Raw genomic sequence first — 19,600 nt, 5'->3', positions numbered from 1 at the left:
AAGAATGTTCACTAATTTTGTTTTTTAGCTTTCTGTATTCTCTGTTAAAAATGAAAAATACACGTGAAAGAATTATTTCGATACGTCAATTAGTTTCCAAGATATTGAATTTTAAAAGTGCGGGCGGCGGCCGGCCCGCCATTTTATGCGTGTGACGTCATATTACAGTGACTGGCTCATATTTGTATGGGTGGAATCTTGCAAGCTGAATTAAGACCCACTTCCAGGCAACCGATTAAGCTGAAATTTCGCAAACACATGTGATTTGGATGACCATGCAATATTATGATGACATGGAGCTGATCTGATGATGGAGCTGGAAGGTGGCCATAGGAACTCTATAATAAAACGACTTAAATCCATCGAGTTTGGGTTCGTTCGTTTTGTATTGATGAGTACTTTAATTCTATATAGTAATCAGGGTCTAATGATGGAGCTGGAAGGTAATTCGCAATAAAACGACACAATCGCATCAAGTTTGGGTTTGGTTCAATTTTAATTTCTGTGATGGGTCTGGGTGTTAATATGTATAATAAGTTTGTATTTACAAAAAAAAATGTATTTAAGTATGTTTATATCCGTTTTCTAGTGAGCGGACACTGTGAATGTACGTCACGCGGGGTCACGTGACCGTCGGCGGCACTCAATATTTAAGCGAACTTTGAATGCCTATAAAATCATAACTACTGGGTATTTTTGAATGAAATAAAAACTAATGTATTTGTAAATGTAAAAGCCTAACTGTAACATAGGTTTCAAGTGATTTTGCATACCTAGTAACATTCTCAATTCTCGCAAGCATAAGAGAATAACAGCCCTTTTAAAATAACCCTTATAATAATTGCTTCTTCAAATGGTCAATGAATTTGCAAGATAAAGATATGCGTTTTGCATTTTCTATCTTGGCCAGCCAAGTTGATTTTCTCTAGTAACATTTAGCAAATCGGAAAAATCTACGCAAAAATATTCAACTAGCCTAAAAATCAAATGAAGTTAGATAAGCAAGCATACTATACGAGTTGACGAGGTTCTATACGACATTAATTACTCCAAACAAGTAGGTAGTAAAATGTTTATCCATGTGGCAGACAGGCCCGGGCGCGGGTGTCACAGCGACCTTGTTTTGGAACATCGCATAATACGTGTAAATACGCATTCAATACTATTGTGAAACGACCTCGGAACACATACGAGTAAAAATAATATTTATGTTGTCGATGTACATAATATGTATTTTCAATAAATAATACAATTGGTGCCCAGAATTCGATGGTCGTTAGTTCAATCCCCATCGACCACCACTCTACATATAGTAATGAAATAATAGTACATACTTACTGGACGTCTAAATGGCTAAGACTAGCACATGTAGGTATACTTTTAGTTCTGCTGGTCGGTTATCTAGTTTTACCTGGTGGTTTTACCTAGCCTAGAGCTAGAGAAACATTTTCTCTAATCTGTGAACAGCTTTGTTGAAACTCGTCGCGTATGCACTGCTGCCGGCCGTGCGCCTGACTCAGGGCTCGGCTCGCGGCCTCGGAGGCCACGCAGTCCAGTCACCGCCAATGTCGCCGCCTTCCGAACAAAGCGCAAACATTCGTCGCGGCCGCGGGTGGCTTCGCTCCGGCTCCGGTCCGTTGTCATCGGTTTCCCGCTGTTTTCACTTCTTTTCTGGGGTTCCTCATTAGTATGGAAAAAACGAAAAAATTAAAACTGATACTATAATATGGTTTTTCAAATCATGGCTTTGATTGCCAGTTAGGACGAATGACTTAACCTGCATTACCTCTGGTCGCTTCCCATAACTGTCATTAAGATAAAATGCTTGTCCGCAGACGGCGTCAACGGAAACGCCCGCCGGGATGACCACTCCACACTCTCCAGGTAAGCTTGCTTTTCTTTCCTTTTCAAATGTTGTATTGTAGTAATAAATAAGACGGTCGAGATGCATTGACCTAAACTTCGGACATGTCCTAAGATATATCACACCCTCGACGACAGGTTTTGCTGAATCATGATCCAATAAGATGAGAGTGCACCTTCGGGAGGTCAACGGTACGGAAGGCCCGGCCCGTCACGGTAGATCAATCACTCGTCTAATTAGCGATCGTTACCGGCGGCGGCGGCGCGGGCGGCAGTTTTTGCGGCGACGCCGGTGGAGCGCCGCCTGTGCCGCGCGGGCCGCGGGCGATGACCGCAGCAGCGACCTCGCGCAAGGGAGTGCTCCTACAATGCTAGTCGTTGACAACGACACAATCGCCTGCTGATATTTACATCCAATGCTCACAGAAATGCTCACCGTGGGAAAGGACATATGGATAATTTTGTATCTCCATCCATCTTTCCAGCGTTGGCGTTTAGAGGATAAAATGCCAGTGGTCGTGTCGCGCTCTCTGTCGTCACGGCTTATACTGAGCGGATGCCATTTTGGTGCCTGTACCCTGTTGATTAGTTTTAGTTGTTATTTTCTTTTGTGAGGTACCTACTTTTTTGGTTTAAATTCTATTGTTTATGTTGGTTGTTGATCCCCGTCACGCAGTATAGTCACGTCACCTGATTGACCTGTAGCTCCTGTAAACCGAGGATGCGCGCTGTGATAAATGTTTATCGCGCCATTTTATTGATTTTACATTTTGTCGTCTAAAATCATCGATAAAATGTTATCACGGCGCGCATCCCAGCCCGGCCGGGGTAGCCAGCTGGGAGCGGCTCTCGGACAGAGTGCGGTCGGGACTCACGAGCCGCGTGCCCGCAGGTGCTGGGGCGCGGGCGCGGGCGGCGCGGAGGCGCTGTGGGAGGACCCCGAGTTCCCGGCGTCGTGGCGCGCCGTGGGCGACAAGCGCCGCGCGGCCGGCGTGCTGTGGCTGCGACCGCATGTGAGTGCTGCATTACTTGTACTTGAGACCAACCCAAGTGTCGAGCGACATACGTCTGACATGATTCGGTCGGAGCGCTTAACGAATCCTTGCGTAATAAATATGTAGAATACAATCTGGTGTCCTATTCGAGACCTGACCTGAACCACCCGACCGGACTCTAATGATCTAGATACTGGACTCGGATGCTTGTTGCCAGTTTGCAGCTCGACTGCTGACTATTCAGGCACTATACATACATAAAGTCTAGAGAAACGCGCGTTGAAGATTAGGTATGGTTTCGCACAAGAATTCATGTGGTATTTAGAAACAACTGTTAAAAGAGTTTCTTCCGCGCCGGCGCACGTCTTTATCGCAATAGTTCCCAGTATTGCAGAAAGAGCACACTTTCACGGCAGTACACTTCTTAGAGAGCACCTCGGGACCGTTGTCGATCTAAAGAATACAACATTTGGTAATTAAATAGAGAGTTCAAGACACTGACCTAAGATGCTTTTATTAAAACACGGCAAGTGTTGTAGCAGTTCTCACACTATTTGGAGAACACAATGCAAAAAGAAAGCCTTGTGATAATCCATATAATGTCACATTGTAAAACATGCAGATGTGTAAAGTATTACTGGTACTGAATAGTTCGTGTCGCGTCATGAATGCTCGCCACTAATGTTATTAGCCACTTTGTGGCTCGCGATCTTCAAAAAGAAAATTATATAACTAAATAGGTACAACACTGGTTTTGTTGCATAGTTTTGGAATAATGTTGGACCCGTACCATCGCCAATAATATTTTATTTCGAGCGCCTCATCACTGGTCAAACGGTGTCGCGACTTCGCGAGTTCAATAGTGCATTGAGCGGCGTGCAGGGCGCAGGTATTACCGAGTCATATCCAGCGGTGGGCATTGTATGCGCTAAGTGTGGTGCATGCGCGTGCGCCACTCGGCCTTATTATCAATCAGTCGGGGGCGGAGCGGCGCGCAACGGGACCGCCCGCGCCCGCGCCGAGCTCCGACTCGTAATTTGCACGTCAGCGCCGATGAAGTTGCTTTTGAAGACACGCGGAATGCATGCATTAACATTTTATTGCAATGAATATAGCATACTCGTATTATGACTTGCATGAAAATATAATCCATAACAAAATATTTCTGATTCCGAAAACAATCTTTTAAACATTTTTTTATACTTAAAAAGTGTACCGCATTCTGCTGACATGGGTCCGTGGCCGAGTCCCCCAGTATTTGACGCACCCGTGGTGGACGCCCCCGATTTAAATAAATTTAATTTCATATTTTTTTCGGCTTTTGCACTAAGTACAGTCAACGAAAAAAGTTTCACAAGCTAATTATTATACTAAACTATGCATGTTTGACGCTATTTATGCAATCTGGGAGCAAAATTTTAACCCAAAACCAGCAGTAGTAAGAAACAAAAAACTTTTGTAGGATTTATTTTCATTTCATTAGATTCATTTTTGTGTTTAATTCTACTGGCCTAATAAATATTTATTCGTTTATAAACATTTTTGTGCCTGACTGTACATTTGATTAAAAATTGCTTCAAATCGAATTTAACTGACCGGGGGCGTCGACCACGGGTGCGTCGAAAACTGGGGGACTCGGCCACGGACCCGTAACGGCAACGTCGCAGCAATGCTGCAACAAGTCGCTAACTGCACTTGACAACGAGACCTGCAGACTGACGTGTTAAGATTTATTACTGTCTACATAATTTGACGAACGCTAGAGAATCGGACTCACACAGACCGTTACAAATACCGTTCGGCTTTATATAAGTTCTCGGAGTCAGGAAGCGGCGACGATGACGGCGCGCCGCGACGCCACTTACGAGGGCGAAGTCCCGCCGGGACCACGCGCCATTACTTTACTACATTTTATTAATAAATTTGACGTGATTTTATTATTGTGTAAATAACTACTGTGTAAAATCTATATATATAAAAATGAAACCCGTTTTCCGTTGTCACGACATAACATGAAAACGGCTTGACCGATTTGGCTGATTTTTTTTTGTAGTTTTCTAATACTCTGTACAAGGTTTTTACGGAAAAAAATATAAAGAAAATCTCTACGCTAAGGCGGTACGAAGTTCGCCGGGTCAGCTAGTTTAATTATAACAATGAAAACGTAAATATGGCATTCATGGAAATGTTATGAAGTTTGTTCACTCCATTTAACGAACTCCGAATCACCTTATTACTGTTATCTACGACGAATGTGCATCTTCACGAAACTCGATCGCGCATTTCTTCCGGTCTAGTTGTGCCTCCGACACACCGCGCCCGAAGCCAGCCGCGCGCGCAGCCGCGACTGTGTGACGAAAGAGATTCAATTATATCAGATATAATTACATCCCTTTCTACTTTATTAGTAATTATTATACCTACTCGTATATCCCAATGAACGGTCATTCGAGCGCGGCGCGGCACGCACTGACCGTCGACTGCGCGCCATACGCAGAATACGCACTCTACAACTATGTAGGTACAGCTTTTACAGCTATAACACAGTTTTATGAAAGTACCATCATACAGTCATATTTGGTCGAGGTAGGAATTAATACAACGAAACCAATTCCACGCGTGACAAATTGATGATCATAACAATAATAAAATTATGAAACACAGTAATAAATTAGTTAATAAAATAAAAGTGAATCTAACAGAAGTGAAGTGGTGGCGCGCGGTGAGAAAGACATCAACGCGCGCGCGGGGCCACCCTCGACGCGGACGACCCGCGCGTCATCAACCGCACGCTCTGCAACTGCAATGCCCGCGCGTACTAGCCAATAACATTAGGTACTAAAGGTTGTAATAACCCTTTTACACGAAAAACAACAAATTGCGAGTAAAATCGTGTCAGTGCACTGTTTTTTGTCGTTTCGTTTTATGACAACTCGCATCGTATTAACCGCTACTTTGAACTTCTCGTAAAATTCAGGAAGTGGAACCGGTCTAGCTGTACGCAATTTATGCGTAGTACTTTCGATTTATGGGTGGAGCAGAAATTGATTAACTAAATTATCGTTTGATAAGTGATTGCTGCGCAGCGCTCGCCGCGTTGAATTTATGCGCTGGCCATTAGTATGGCTGCCTCGTCGGCACCCCGCCATCGCGCCAGTCCGCCACACGCACACGTAACACACATAATTGTCCTGAATTAAAAACATATCATCAACTATAGATGTATTTACAAATTAAGTTTGAACCTTTCTTTCTTTCTAACATTATTTTCAAATAAAACGATTTCGAGTTAAGGCTTTTGTTTCGGTTTAGAATTCGATATCGTATTCGCTGAAAGTGCTAATAATAATAGTTACTACCCAGACTTATATAAGTATGGAGAAAAAAACTAAGAAAATAATAGCCTTGGACATTCTACACTGCGTCCATACCCAAACTACACGAAGCTTGTACTATGGGTATGGATGGACAAAAGAATATAAACATACATGTTTTGTTGTAAAGTATATGTTACATCATATCATAGTACTTACTTACGTCATACTGACTGATGCTCTTTTATTGGATAGACGTTAGTACATAATTAATTAAAATAGATACGAAGTGAAAAAGTCAAAAATATACCTACTTAATATTACATGATGGTCTATTTGTTACAAATAAAATATTTTTGATTTGATTAGTCCCTGAAAGTGGTCAGCATTTGCCCTTGTTTGGCGCAGCGGGGCCGCCGCGCCGCGCATACTAAGCGCGGGACCATTCGCGGAACCGTGCTGGCAATCATGCTCCTTTGCTGCCAACACTCTTTGTAATTCCATTCGAATACATCATATCACTATTGTGTATTCTGATGAACGCCGATTCACTAAGTGGGCGATACGTTATTTTAGTACAGGAACATTCGACGCGAGCTTTTAGCGCGTGCGTCCGGTTTTCTAAGGCCATCTTAATGATATTAAAATTTTGCGCCAGCGTAAACTTTCTCTGCAACTTAAACTCATGGCTGGCATCGAGTCATGATGTGCTTTGCTACGGTAATGTCGCTTGATAATCTTGCATTTACAAGTAGGTGAAGTCGATTCGCTCGTACTAGGAACGCGCGCGACCGCGTGCCGCAACCGCAAGTAGAGTCGCGACGGCAAAAACTAGACACGACTAGCGTAATAGTCATACACTTGCACTGACTGACGTGTATATTCATGTGTAAATCGGTAATCGATCACGAATGCATGTTTTGTCATATCGTATCGTCGTAATAAACTTTCTAATTGACACATGCAAACAATTTGTCGACCCCGGATAGGCGCGAGTATATTGCGAATGCACGCGCTTTCTGGCAAAACATTTAAACAAGGAGAGAGTGCATCCTGTTGGGAGCATACCGCCCCGCGCGGCCGCAGCGCTCGCTCGACGGGCGGAGGTTTCCCCGAGCTGCTCGCGGCTGCTGAGCGCTCGCGGGAGGCTCGAGCGACCGCACTCGCTGGACCGGCGCCAGCGCCTGCGCGATGCTAATACTATTCACATTGCCCGTATCAGTAATTCATAATTCATAACGATATCTTGGAATGGATTTCAACAAATACATGCAAATTCAGGCGTGCGCGGTAGTTAGGTATTCACATTGTATTCAAATCGCATGTTTGTGTGCTCGCGGCTCCGTCCGATAAGTGTAGATTTTGGTTTGTTGGAGGAGAAATATTGTGGCTCGCTATAGAATGAAATACGGCAAATAAATAACCTACCTAATGTAGTTTTATAACAAAGTATGTAAAATATAATCACTCTCGGACCTTCAAACCGCTGCTGGGAGAAGCGACGCTGCGGCTTCTTAAATATTCGCTGATTAAAAGTCACCACCTTTCACAAGTCACGACTCGATCAAAATCCACTCAGGGATTACGATGCCACAGTCTGGCACACCGATGCGTATGTATACAAACTAACAGTACCCCAATTTTGGGTCGATGGAAAGTTTGCAGATGGCCAGTATCACGAACCATTTGGAAAGCAATCAGTGGCTGAAGGTATTGTCTGCGCAGGAGCTGTGCGCGCGGCCGACGTTCCTGCACGAGGCGGCGGTGGGCAGCGACGCCGGCTCCGAGCGCGCGCCCGCCGCCGCCGACCCCGCCGACCCCGCCGCCGACGACGACGACGAGCTGCTGGAGCCCGACCACGAGCTCGCCGCCAGGTGGGTCCGCCGCACCTCCTCACAATCCGTGTAACGAATCCCATCTAGCCCTATATTGTGAAAACGGGAATAAACTTGATTGACTTTATTTATCTGCTATACTAACGAATTTTTTTTAATGGGCCGACCCAAAGATTGTATGTGTATCATGAACTCCATGCGTGGCTGTGGTCCTCCGCAGATGGACCGTGACGGTGGGCGAGCTGGGCGACGCGAGCGTGTGCGCGGCGAGCGCGGCGCTGGCGCGGACGCCGCGCCTGCTGGCCCGCGTGGCGCCGCCGCACTCCTTCCGCCGCCGCTACACCGGCGCCTTCAGGTTTCCATAGAGCTTCGTTTCCTTGTTTATCGAAATTATTCATATTTCATGTAAATAATAACTCGTTTCTTTGTAGTTGCGAGAGTTTTATGAGAGTTGCAAATGCTTCGCGAGAAACACGTCCGTTCTGACGAAAGCGAAATGTCATACATGCATATAGATCACAGTCGGCGCGATGTCGGCCCGCACGATGTTTCACGCGCGCGGCTCGAGGCTGCGGGTAATTTCGTTTCGTCGGAACAATAGGAAAATTAAGGTCAGCCTCGCCGCGGCCCGCACGACGCTGCAGCCTCGCGCAGACTTATGTTTTCTCAATATGCGTTTGGCGTATTTATGCTTTGACAGATATTTATCGCTCGTTGCAATACTGTGAACGAAGAGCGTGAGTGGCGTGTCAGCTGAGTGCCTGCGAGCGGTTGAGCGCCCGTCACGTCAATTCAATGAGCCGTAAAACGGTCGCGATCGTTGAGTCGGTGTTTGTTTTATAGGGGATTACCTAATGTTTTATGTTGGTATAGTTCAGACATTCGACTCTTAATGTCAACTGTCAAAACATATATCTTTCTCATTTACAGCGAGTACCTACTTAAAATAATTAATGATTTTGGAAAGGGTTAAGTGTCAGCTCGCTCTCGTATGTATACCAGATGCAGCGTGAAGTAGGATATCATTTTCGTCAAACACCACACACAATGCGCACATAAGTTCCACCACATAAACACCGCTCGTGCGCAGGTTCCAGTTCTGGGTGTTCGGGTCGTGGCGCGAGGTGGTGGTGGACGACCGCCTGCCCACGCGCGCCGGCCGCGCGCTCTACAGCCGCGGCGCGCTGCCCGGCGACTTCACGCTGCCGCTGCTCGAGAAGGCCTACGCCAAGTGAGTCCCGCGTCGACGCGACGCTCGCGCGTGCCCGACGAGGTATCTCACTGTCGCCCCCCGCAGGCTGTACGGGTCGTACGCGGCGCTGCGCGGCGGCTGCCCGGCGCGCGCGCTGCAGGACCTGTCGGGCGGCGTGGTGCAGAGCTTCGTGCTGGCGCGGCAGGCGCGCGCGCTGACGCTGCGCGTGCTGCACTCGGCCGTGCCGCGCTCCACGCTGCTGCTGGCGGCGGGCGCGCGCGCGTGCCTGGTGACGGGGCTGGCGCGCGTGCGCGGCGCCGAGGGCGAGGCGGGCGCGCTGGTGCGGCTGCGCGCGCTGGGCGCCGGCGAGGGCGCGGCGGGCGCGCGGGCCGCGGACTGGCGCGCGCTGCCCGAGCGCGACCGCGAGCTGCTGCAGGAGCGCGCGGCGCCCGGCGAGTTCTGGTGAGCCCCGTGATATTTTTTCTATTGTCGTTTCCCGATTCTGGCTTAAACGATACGTCTCGTCGACTTCGACTCGAAGTCTTGCGACGTCAGCTGCTAAACTATTGATGAAGTTGCGGTTTACGAAATTTGTAAAGTACGAATTGTGTAAAGCAATCGTTATCATTTGACAGTTCGTAACGTACGATTATTCTGTCGAACGCTTTGTTTAACTGACTTTATCGTACGTTATGAATTATCAAATGATTACGATTGCTTTACACAATAATTCCACCTCAGGTGACTTCATACTTTCATTGGATGTTAAGAAACTTATTACATAATGTTTCTAATTATAAAAGAAACTAGCAGCCGTCCGCGACTTCATACGCGTGGATCCCGTTTTATCCCCTTTAAATTTTTCCTGAATTTTCTTTGCTATAAAGCTCACGGAGCCCGAGACCTTTCCAACGAATGCAAAACCGTGGAAATCGGTTCGTGCGTTCTGGAGTTATAGCGTCAGGAAGGAAAACCCGACTTATTTTTTTATAAAAGAAATATACAGTTCAAAAACTTTGTTAAAACCGACTAATGAGAGATTTATCACTTTCCCTACTAAAAAAAAGTAATAGCACATTTCCGTCATTTCACTTCTGAGTTCCGTTCGTCGAACTAATTGAAATATCACTTTAAATATTATACGGCAATCGAGAAATCAAAACAACGCTTGTTTATGCTTCCCCGAGAACTACTTCGGGTGGTAATAAAGGATATGTTGCGCAAGCGCTCCGCGTCAACAGCGCGTCGCCGCCGGCTCGCCCGCGCCGGTTCCCACGCCGCGCCCGCGCCCGCGCTCCCATCGCCAGTCATCCGACGTGATTTCATTCATGATCACTAATTATTATGCAAATCATTTAACGTTACACATTTAACGCAGCACATGTTTTCCTCGATCGACCGCGAAAATAAATCGTTAAGTTGCCGTTCGATAATCGTGTCATCTACATAAACAAGTTTTTGATTCTAGATAGGCCTACTGCGGTTACGACGCTATGTATGATTTAATGCTGGTTTTTGGCTGGATTTAATCGTTCATCGTCTTGAATAAATAAATAAACAAAAGTAGGACGCATCGATATGTCGGCAGCGGCGTAACAGTGAGCTCGTGTGCGCAGGATGTCGTTCGCGGAGTTCGCGGGCGCCTTCAGCACGCTGGAGCTGGTGCACGTGGGGCCCGACGACTGGCTGCGCGAGCGCGCCCTGCACGCGCGCCGGCCCTGGCGCGCCGTGCTCGCGCGCCGCCGCTGGCGCGCCGGGTACAACGCCGGCGGCCCGCCCTCCTGCACCGGTGAGCCTCGCTCCCCGCCTCGCCCCGCCGGTCCGCCAGCCCGGCTCCCAGCTCACCGACGCGCGCGTGTTGCAGAGACCACGGGCACCAACCCGCAGTTCCACGTGGGCGTGGGGCGCGGCGGCGCCGGCGGCAAGTGCCACGTGGTGGTGTCGGTGACGCAGGCCTACGAGCCGCGCGCGCGCGCCCGCCTGCACGCCATCGGCTTCGCCGTGTACGAGCTGCCCGCCGCCGCGCCGCGCCGCCCGCTGGCGCAGCTGCACGCGCTGGTGAGTGGCTGAGTGCCCGCGCCGCCGCCGCCGGGGATGACGCGCGAGACTGACCGCTTGTCTGTCGCAGCGCGCGCTGGACGTGACGCACGAGTGCCGCGCGCGCGAGGTGGCCACGTTCTTCACGCTGCCGCCCGGCCACTACCTGCTGGTGCCGCACACGCGCCGCGCGCACACAGACGCCGCCTTCCTGCTGCGCATCCTCACCGACGACCACACCGACGTCTGGTGCGTGCTCGCCCGCCCCCGCCCTGCCTTCCCGCCCCACCCGCCCATTCACGCTCCGCTCGTGTTGCAGGGAAGTCAACGAGGACAACGTCATCGTGCGCGACATCTCCTCCGAGTTCTACGACGACGGCCAGCTGATACCCGTGAGTGACGAGACGGAAGTCCACGCGGACGGCCGGTACCCAGTGAACTCAAAGTGATCCGCGCATTTTTGTTGCAGGCGGACGTCAGAGCCTCCGTCGTGAAAATGCTCGGCAAACACGAGATCGATGAGGTGAGCGACGTCGAGCACCCGGCGGGCCGTGGGTGACGGGTGACGGGTGACGTGTGACGCGTGCGTGTGTCGTGCAGGTGGACGCGGCGGGGCTGCGCGCGGCGCTGCGGCGCGTGTGGCGCTGGTGCCTGCTGGCGCGGCCGTCGCTGGAGCTGTGCCGCGCGCTGGTGGCGCTGCGCGACGCGCGCATGAGCGGCCGCGTGCGCGCGCGCGAGCTGGGCCCGCTGCTGGCGCTGCTGGCGTGCTGGAAGCAGGCCTTCGTGCTGGCGGGCGCGCCGGGCGCGTGTGCGCGCGCCGCGTGCTCGGCCTACCGCCTGCGCGCGCTGCTGTGGGCCGCCGGCGTGACGGCGTCCAACAAGGTGCGTGGCGGTGGCGGTGGAGGCGAGGCGAGGGTCGCGTGTGGTCGAGGCCGCAGCTGAGGTCGGTTTGTGCGCAGGTGCTGGAGTGCCTGGTGCTGCGGTTCGCGCGCGGCACGCGGCTGACGGCCGAGGCCTACGTGATCGCGCTCGCCAGGCTCCACCTCGCGCACGGTATGATGCCCGTTTCGTTGAAAATATACCGATAAAATGATTCTTTTCTTTTCATGTTAACCGTACGGTGTAGTAAACTTATGTCGGCGAAGTGCGGACGGCTTCGTTCAGAAACATTTCACTTGTTTGTTTGCAGAACGATATCGTGCCCTCGACACAAAGATGAAGTCCAATCCTCTCTCGTTGGAAGAGGTCAGTGCTGCGGGTGTTGCGTTTGCAATAATTTTATGAATTGTATTTTATATCAATTGTTATAATATTCTCAACTTTCCGTGTGTTTTGCAGATGATACTGATGACCATCTACTCGTGACGTTAAATCAAGAACCTTCGGCCGTTGTTGATAGCTGTATATTACTGTTGTTAATGAGTTGTTGACCCGTTGTCTGTTTGTATGATTTTATTTGCATGTGGCGCGACAGTCGCAGTCACTGTGTGGCGTGACGAGGTCCGTGTTCTCGCTCAGTATTTATTAATGTTGTGTTAAGTAGTCATAAAACGTTTTATGTGCAGTAACCAAAGATTCTCTTCATTCCAAAACACCTGGAGTTTGCAGTACAAAACCGTATTTATATTTGTATTTAAAAAAGAGTTCTTTTCTTATTTATATTTTTTATTATTAAGATATTGCAATGTGATGTGATATAATGTTATCAGTACTTATACTTGTTTCATTGTTTGTCGTAATGACTCGTCTCGTTATATTTGTTATTACTTCATAATAATACAGTTATTACTATTCTACATTATAATTTGTGGTCCAATAAATATAATTATTAATATATTACAACTTCGTTGTGTATTGGTATCTAAATATGTAATTGATATCCAAAACTTTTTATTTCGGTGCTAATTTATCATAAATGAAATAAAGTCATTTTTGATGTGTTACATTATTACTTATTTAAAAACAGATAAAATATTTAAAGATTAAAATATTAATACCTACCCACAAGTTTTGCACTGGGCTAACCTTGCACATAACCTTGTTGTAGTCAGCAAGCGGTCAATGCCTAAGATAGTGATCACGACGTCATGAACACTATGTCATTGTGGTGGCTATGAAAAACTACCAAATATCCCCAATGGTTTATAAGATAGCAAAGCATATAAGGATACAATAAATAATATTAATTTTGCTTAATGAATCTATTCTATTACATTACAAAAGTTTACCATGGTCGTTTTGTTATATTTATTTTGTCATTGACTATTACTACCTTCCGTCCATTCCTGTTGCCCTCATCAATAATATTTATTTATCCCCCATTGGCGGACAGCGAGGAGGAAAAAAGGTCTAGCAGTGTGGGCAGCAATCATGCATGAAAACGAAATGGTGGGTAACAAACAAAGTTGCAATGATATACATCAGTAAGGGTGTTTTAATATAACGTGCGGATTTTCATCACGGACGCGGGATTGACACGCATGCGTGATATCCGCAAATGTTCTTTTCATAGTGACTTGAGTTTCTTGCGTTGCTTCTCAGCACTGGCCCAATTTATTGTCCTGAAGCAGTGGTAGGGCTAGCAGTAGTAGGGTTAATACTGGGACGTGTAAAAGTGGTTTTAAAAGCCTACTAGCTAAATGAGTTTTCATACAAGTAGGTATTAATTGTAATGCGTGGAATACGCACGCACACAGGGGGTGAGGAACGCGGGGTAATTCCGTTCTCGCGTCCGTGATGAAATTCGTACCGGTTATTCTTAGTTGCCCCCCACCATCATTACCCCTACAGGGCAACTGGGAATTTGTAAAAAAATAATGTCCCAGTTGGCACCGGGTGCCTCCATTCGAAGGAGCAACTGGGAATTTCATTTATAAACGTCTCCGTCTCCCCCACTTGAGATATTGGTATACAAAAGGATAAAACCACAGTATATTGATAAAACGCAATGGGAATTAACCCGTATTAATCTAAGGAATTAACATAGTGAATTTATAGTAATAAAAAAAAACTCCGAGTTGAATACGAATTAGTAAGAAATCTTTGCCTAAAGGTTCGGCCAAACCAACGCGAGCCCGCGTGTGGCGTGCGTGATGGCGATCAGTAGAAATCATTAATTGAGAATGTTACTAGGTATGCAAAATCACTTGAAACCTATGTTACAGTTAAGCTTTTACATTTACAAATACATTAGTTTTTATTTCATTCAAAAATACCCAGTAGTTATGATTTTATAGGCATTCAAAGTTCGCTTAAATATTGAGTCCCGCCGACGGTCACGTGACCCCGTGTGACGTACATTCACAGCGTCCGCTCACTAGAAAACGGATATAAACATACTTAAATACATTTTTTTTTTGTAAATACAAACTTATTATACATATTAACACCCAGACCCATCACAGAAATTAAAATTGAACCAAACCCAAACTTGATGCATTTGTGTCGTTTTATTGCGAATTACCTTCCAGCTCCATCATTAGACCCCGATTACTATATAGAATTAAAATACTCATCAATACAAAACGAACGAGCCCAAACTCGATGCATTTAAGTCGTTTTATTATAGAGTTCCTATGGCCACCTTCCAGGTCCATCATCAGATCAGCTCCATGTCATCATAATATTGCATGGTCATCCAAATCACATGTGTTTGCGAAATTTCAGCTTAATCGGTTGCCTGGAAGTGGGTCTTAATTCAGTTTGCAAGATTCCACCCATACAAATATGAGCCAGTCGTTGTAATATGACGTCACGCGCATAAAATGGCGGGCCGGCCGCCGCCCGCACTTTTAAAATTCAATATCTTGGAAACTAATTGACGTATCGAAATAATTCTTTCACGTGTATTTTTTATTTTTAACAGAGAATACAGAAAGCTAATAAACAAAATTAGTGAACATTCTTCATTATAATATTACATAGCAAAGGGCTTGACCAAATTTTCAAATAAATAAATCCCAGCACTGCCAAGCAGCGAAAATTTTACCACCATCTCTTTTTTTTCTGTGGATCTGAAAAATCTGTGGTCTTGCTCGTCGCTTCGCTGGCACCATCTGCAAAAAGCTTTGCGTATGTGGACAGCTGACTGTCAAAAAGTTTTTGACGTTTACATAAGGGGGGCAGGGGGGGGGAGGTAATTAATTAACTAACTGTCACTACTGTCAGTCAGTGTGCAACAACTCTTGTTCTGTTGAGTTCACGAGTCATGAGTGTAACTCAGTATAACTTTTTTATTTAGTCTGATGAAAATAAACTTTGTGAAAAAAGAAACATGAGACTCTTAGGATTAATATTAGTGTCGTGTTTGAAATGGGTGGCGTCGTCGTCGGTGTCGCGACACGATTACAGCGAAGTGAAGCTGTTCGAGTCGCCGGCCGCCTACGACGTGGAGTCCTCGGTGACGCTGAACGACGCCGGGCGCCAGGAGCGCGAGGTGGGCTTCAAGCTGCTGGCGCGGCTCGTCGTGGAGCCGCTCTGGGCAGACTCCCACTCAGAGTTCCTGTTGAAATTTAATGTGAGCATCCAACTTTATGTTTTATCAATTTAATTAAAACAAAAGTCATTTGCCTTGTATACCCTACCCTCTGACCTAAAGAAGTTCTTGGGGTTGCTCCATAGCGCCCTGTTTTCACAAACAAACGTTCTTGGCTGTATTTTTTTAACTTTAATCAAGATATTTTTAACGCTCCGTTGTTGATAAATAAGATGTATTAAAAACTAAGTTTTTAACTTTGTAACAAAAAGTTTTTGACACGTGCTTTACTGTCTCAATCAAGTTTGTCCATCAAGTAGTTTCTTAGTAATTTTCTCATATTAGGTTGATAGACAGACTAAAATTGAATATTGTATTTATTTATTTCCCTACAGTTGATTTCACCTCAACTTCACCTGCGCGGCAAACATATTAACGCCAACTTCCGGGCATTCAGCTCTGTGTGGGACTCATACAAAGACACATCATTTTATGTTCACTGGAAGAGCGGGGTCGTCCAGAATGCCTACCTGGACCCCGAGGAGCTGGAGGACGTCCTCAACTACAAGAGAGGCCTCATAAGTTTGTTCCAGGTAACAAATATATCAGCACTGTATTTTTATTTTCTTAATTATTTCAAATTATACTAATGTTTATTTTTATCTAATAGTAGAAATTATTTAATTACTGTATTCAGTATTTTATCTTCATTAAACATTCATTTCTAAACAAATAATCATTAAACTGTTGACAATGTTTCTAGGATCTGTTAAGTATGTGGGAATAGCAAATTACTTAAAAATCATGTGACAAAAACATGAATAATATTGCAGGTAATTTTAGAATGCTTTTGTGTGAAAAATGTATAAGTTATGTTTCTGTATTTTTGTTTATTTTTATTATATTTCGTTTTTTATTTTTGTTGTTGATTGAAATTTAAAATTAGATACTGCCCCCTAGACAAGTTGCACTTTTTGATCGAATCGAAAATCAAATCTGTGAAAACTTCATATAAAAAAGGTCTTTTGACCATTTTTTTACTGGTTTGTGATTAAAATGTGCATTTTGTCCAAATCCATTGGTTACGGTTATCTAGATTTTTTATGTTGCCGTGTGTTTTTTGTAGAAAATAAGTTTTTTTGTGTGTGTCTCATGTGATAATTTTGCTCACCTCAGTATCAATACTTTGCGAATTCCGTAACAGATACACTAAGGTGCATTCACTAATTTTGGCTGCCTCGATATCGTTATTTCTCATCTTTCAGTTCCAAATAATCGACGGGGAATACAACGAAACAGATGCCACCGGAGTCTGCGACGTGCTCTACGAGTCTATTTCATCGACCGTCTTCAGAAAAATCAAAGTAAGCATCGGCCGACGGTTCACAAACTTCCACTTTTGCATTCACCCACCGACAAGGACGCTAACATAATATGGCGCTATCGCCGTTCAGAGAAGCTGCTCGCCCGCCAACGCCACGGAGCAGGACCGGCGGCTGGCGGAGCACGTGTCGGCGCGGCGCATCGCGCGCTACACGCTGGGGCGGGGGCTGCGCGCCGTGTACGCCGACGAGCTGCTGCAGCTGGGCGGCGCCGAGCTGGGCGTGAAGGCGCGCGCCCTCACGCGCCTGCAGCCCGCCGCCGCGCCCGCGCCCGCGCCCGCGCCCGCCGCCGCCTCGCTCGCCGCCGCCCTGCGCGCGCTGCCCGAGCGGCTGGCGCCCGCCGCGCTGCAGCTCGCCGGCCAGGGGGAGCCGGACGATGACTTGGTAACGCTTCTTAAATCCTGTTCGTAATATTCTATTGACCGACTTGGCGATATTTAAATTTTATGTACCTATTAGTGGAGCGGTTCTGCTCTTTGCTTCGTTTCTAACTTTTCCTTTATGGTTTTATTTTGAATTAATCCATTCTTTTTCTTTCCACTATTTCCGCTGAAACGGGCCGTTGTTTTGTTCTTGAGCTGTGCTTTTACGATATGAAATTATTATTTTTAAACAATCGTCACGACGTCATTCATAACATGTACCTAGCTATGGCCGTGACTGATTATCTATAATGCCACGTATCCATATCCAACTTGTTTTATGTCTTTGTTGCATACTATGCTGATAACTGTAATTAGTCATTGCTTTTATATACAAGTTATATAATTCATATAACTACTCTTCAGTAGTTATACTAGGCCCGTGAAGTGTATTCAAATGTCTCGGGGCATCATCGTTATCGCGGGAGATAAGCCTGACCTCTGACCCCGCTCGCTGTCTCCGGGCCCGAACACTCATTGCCGGGCAATTAATTATTTAATTTAATTTTTGTATCATGAGCGGGCATCCACCATTTTATCTAATCAGGTTGTTCTCGAATAGTCATCGGATTCCATTATTTTATGACTGACATGCAATCTTTATAATAGCAGCAGACAATGGTAACATTGTTACAGGCAAGGTACTATTTCATGACCATATCAATATTTTACATCGTAATTTAAACACGCACGCACCATTATGGATGACACTGTATCTAGTTTTTGAAACTCAGCAATACTCGTACTTTGAATACTATATCCCAACATAAGGATAATATTCTGTAGTTAGCAACTCATTTGCTAGTTTTCTAAACGAGTTTACCGTCTAGCGGTGCGACATGATTACATCGCCATAAACCGCGCAGTACAGTCTAAAATAGTGCTCCCAGTCGCGGGCCGGTGGGCGCCCGCGACAGCACTCTACATAGACGCGGCATAGATTCATTTCTGCGAGGAAATGAAGCTCTGAAGAAAGTAACCGAAGTTGTGGTATGTAGAATGAAGCACATTAGATAGGCTTAATTTTTTAATTAAAGTAGAATGCAATATGATGCGATACGAACATCGATTTCGGCCCAGAACTTGGAGGAGGCGATAGCGGCCAACGACGAGGCTCTGCGGACGGAGGAGGCGGGCGAGGGGGGCCGCGCCGCGCACGCCGCCGCCGCGCTGCGCCTGCTGCCCGCCCTGCGCGCCGCGCCCGCCGACCGCCTGCGCCGCCTGCTCGAGCGGGAGACCGACCCCGCCAAGCTGTGAGTGTCCACCGCCCGCCGCCCGCCGCCTCGCCCGACCCTCGTGACGTGCTCCTCGTCCGCAGGAGCGGGCTGTGCCGGCTGCTGGGGCTCGCGGGCACGCGCGCGGCGCTGGCGGCCGCCGACGGCTTCCTGCAGCTGGCGGCCGCCGACCCGCCGGAGCCGCTGGCGCGCGCCTTCCTGGCGGCGCTCGCGCTCGCGCCCGCGCCCGCGCCCGCCGCCGTGCGCGACGCCGCCGCGCTGGCCGCCGCCGCGCGCCAGCCCGCCGTGGCCGCCGCCGCGCTGCTGGCCGCCACCGCCGCCGCCGCGCGCCTGGCCGACGACGAGCTGGGCCGCTCGCTGCGCGACGACATCGCGCGCTCGCTGGCCAAGTGCAAGGTGCGTTTCGTTCGTCGTTTCATTTTCGTTGACGGTTTCTTTCCGGCGAGTTGAATCGTTCGCACGCGTATATTTTTGTGCACACGTGTGTTTCAGGACTCGGAGTGCCGCGCGGCGCGGCTGCGCGCGCTGGGCCAGCTGCGGCGCGGCGACAGCGCGGAGCTGCTGCTGGAGGCGGCGCGCGCGGGCGGGCCGGCGGCGGCGCTGGCGGCGCTGGGCGCGCTGGCCGAGCTGCCGGCGCGGGAGCTGCACTACGCGCGCCGCCGCCGCCTCGAGCCGCTCGCGCTGCTGCCCGGTCAGTGCCCTGCGCGGTGTTTCCTTCTTTCGCCATTTTTCAAACGAGTCGAGATCGTTTCGTCGGTCGAATCACGAAAGGACGTGACTGATTTTTATCAATTTTACAGGAGCGACGTTTAAAGAAAATTTTAAATGTGGAAAAATGCATTTCGGGCCTT

The 19,600-nt window shown here is 47.6% G+C and overlaps 1 protein-coding gene across 1 annotated transcript; it reads left to right on the top strand.

The window, feature by feature from the left end:
• The first annotated feature begins 8,164 nt into the window (after window positions 1–8,164).
• On the top strand, window positions 8,165–13,191 carry LOC135078578 (calpain-11-like). Its single transcript, XM_063973108.1, is given in 14 exon segments — window positions 8,165–8,187; window positions 8,228–8,362; window positions 9,098–9,238; window positions 9,305–9,661; window positions 10,816–10,988; window positions 11,064–11,241; window positions 11,306–11,485; window positions 11,556–11,628; window positions 11,706–11,831; window positions 11,834–11,965; window positions 12,011–12,118; window positions 12,196–12,289; window positions 12,426–12,481; window positions 12,575–13,191. Coding segments are annotated over 14 exon segments (1,803 nt in total). The 3' UTR covers window positions 12,602–13,191.
• Window positions 13,192–19,600: the final 6,409 nt, after the last annotated feature.

This window comes from Ostrinia nubilalis, chromosome 15 (assembly GCF_963855985.1).
Source record: "Ostrinia nubilalis chromosome 15, ilOstNubi1.1, whole genome shotgun sequence".
Lineage (NCBI taxonomy): Eukaryota > Metazoa > Arthropoda > Insecta > Lepidoptera > Crambidae > Ostrinia > Ostrinia nubilalis.
The sequence above is the reverse complement of the archived record's forward strand: the minus strand, read 5'-3'. Positions and strand labels throughout refer to the sequence as shown.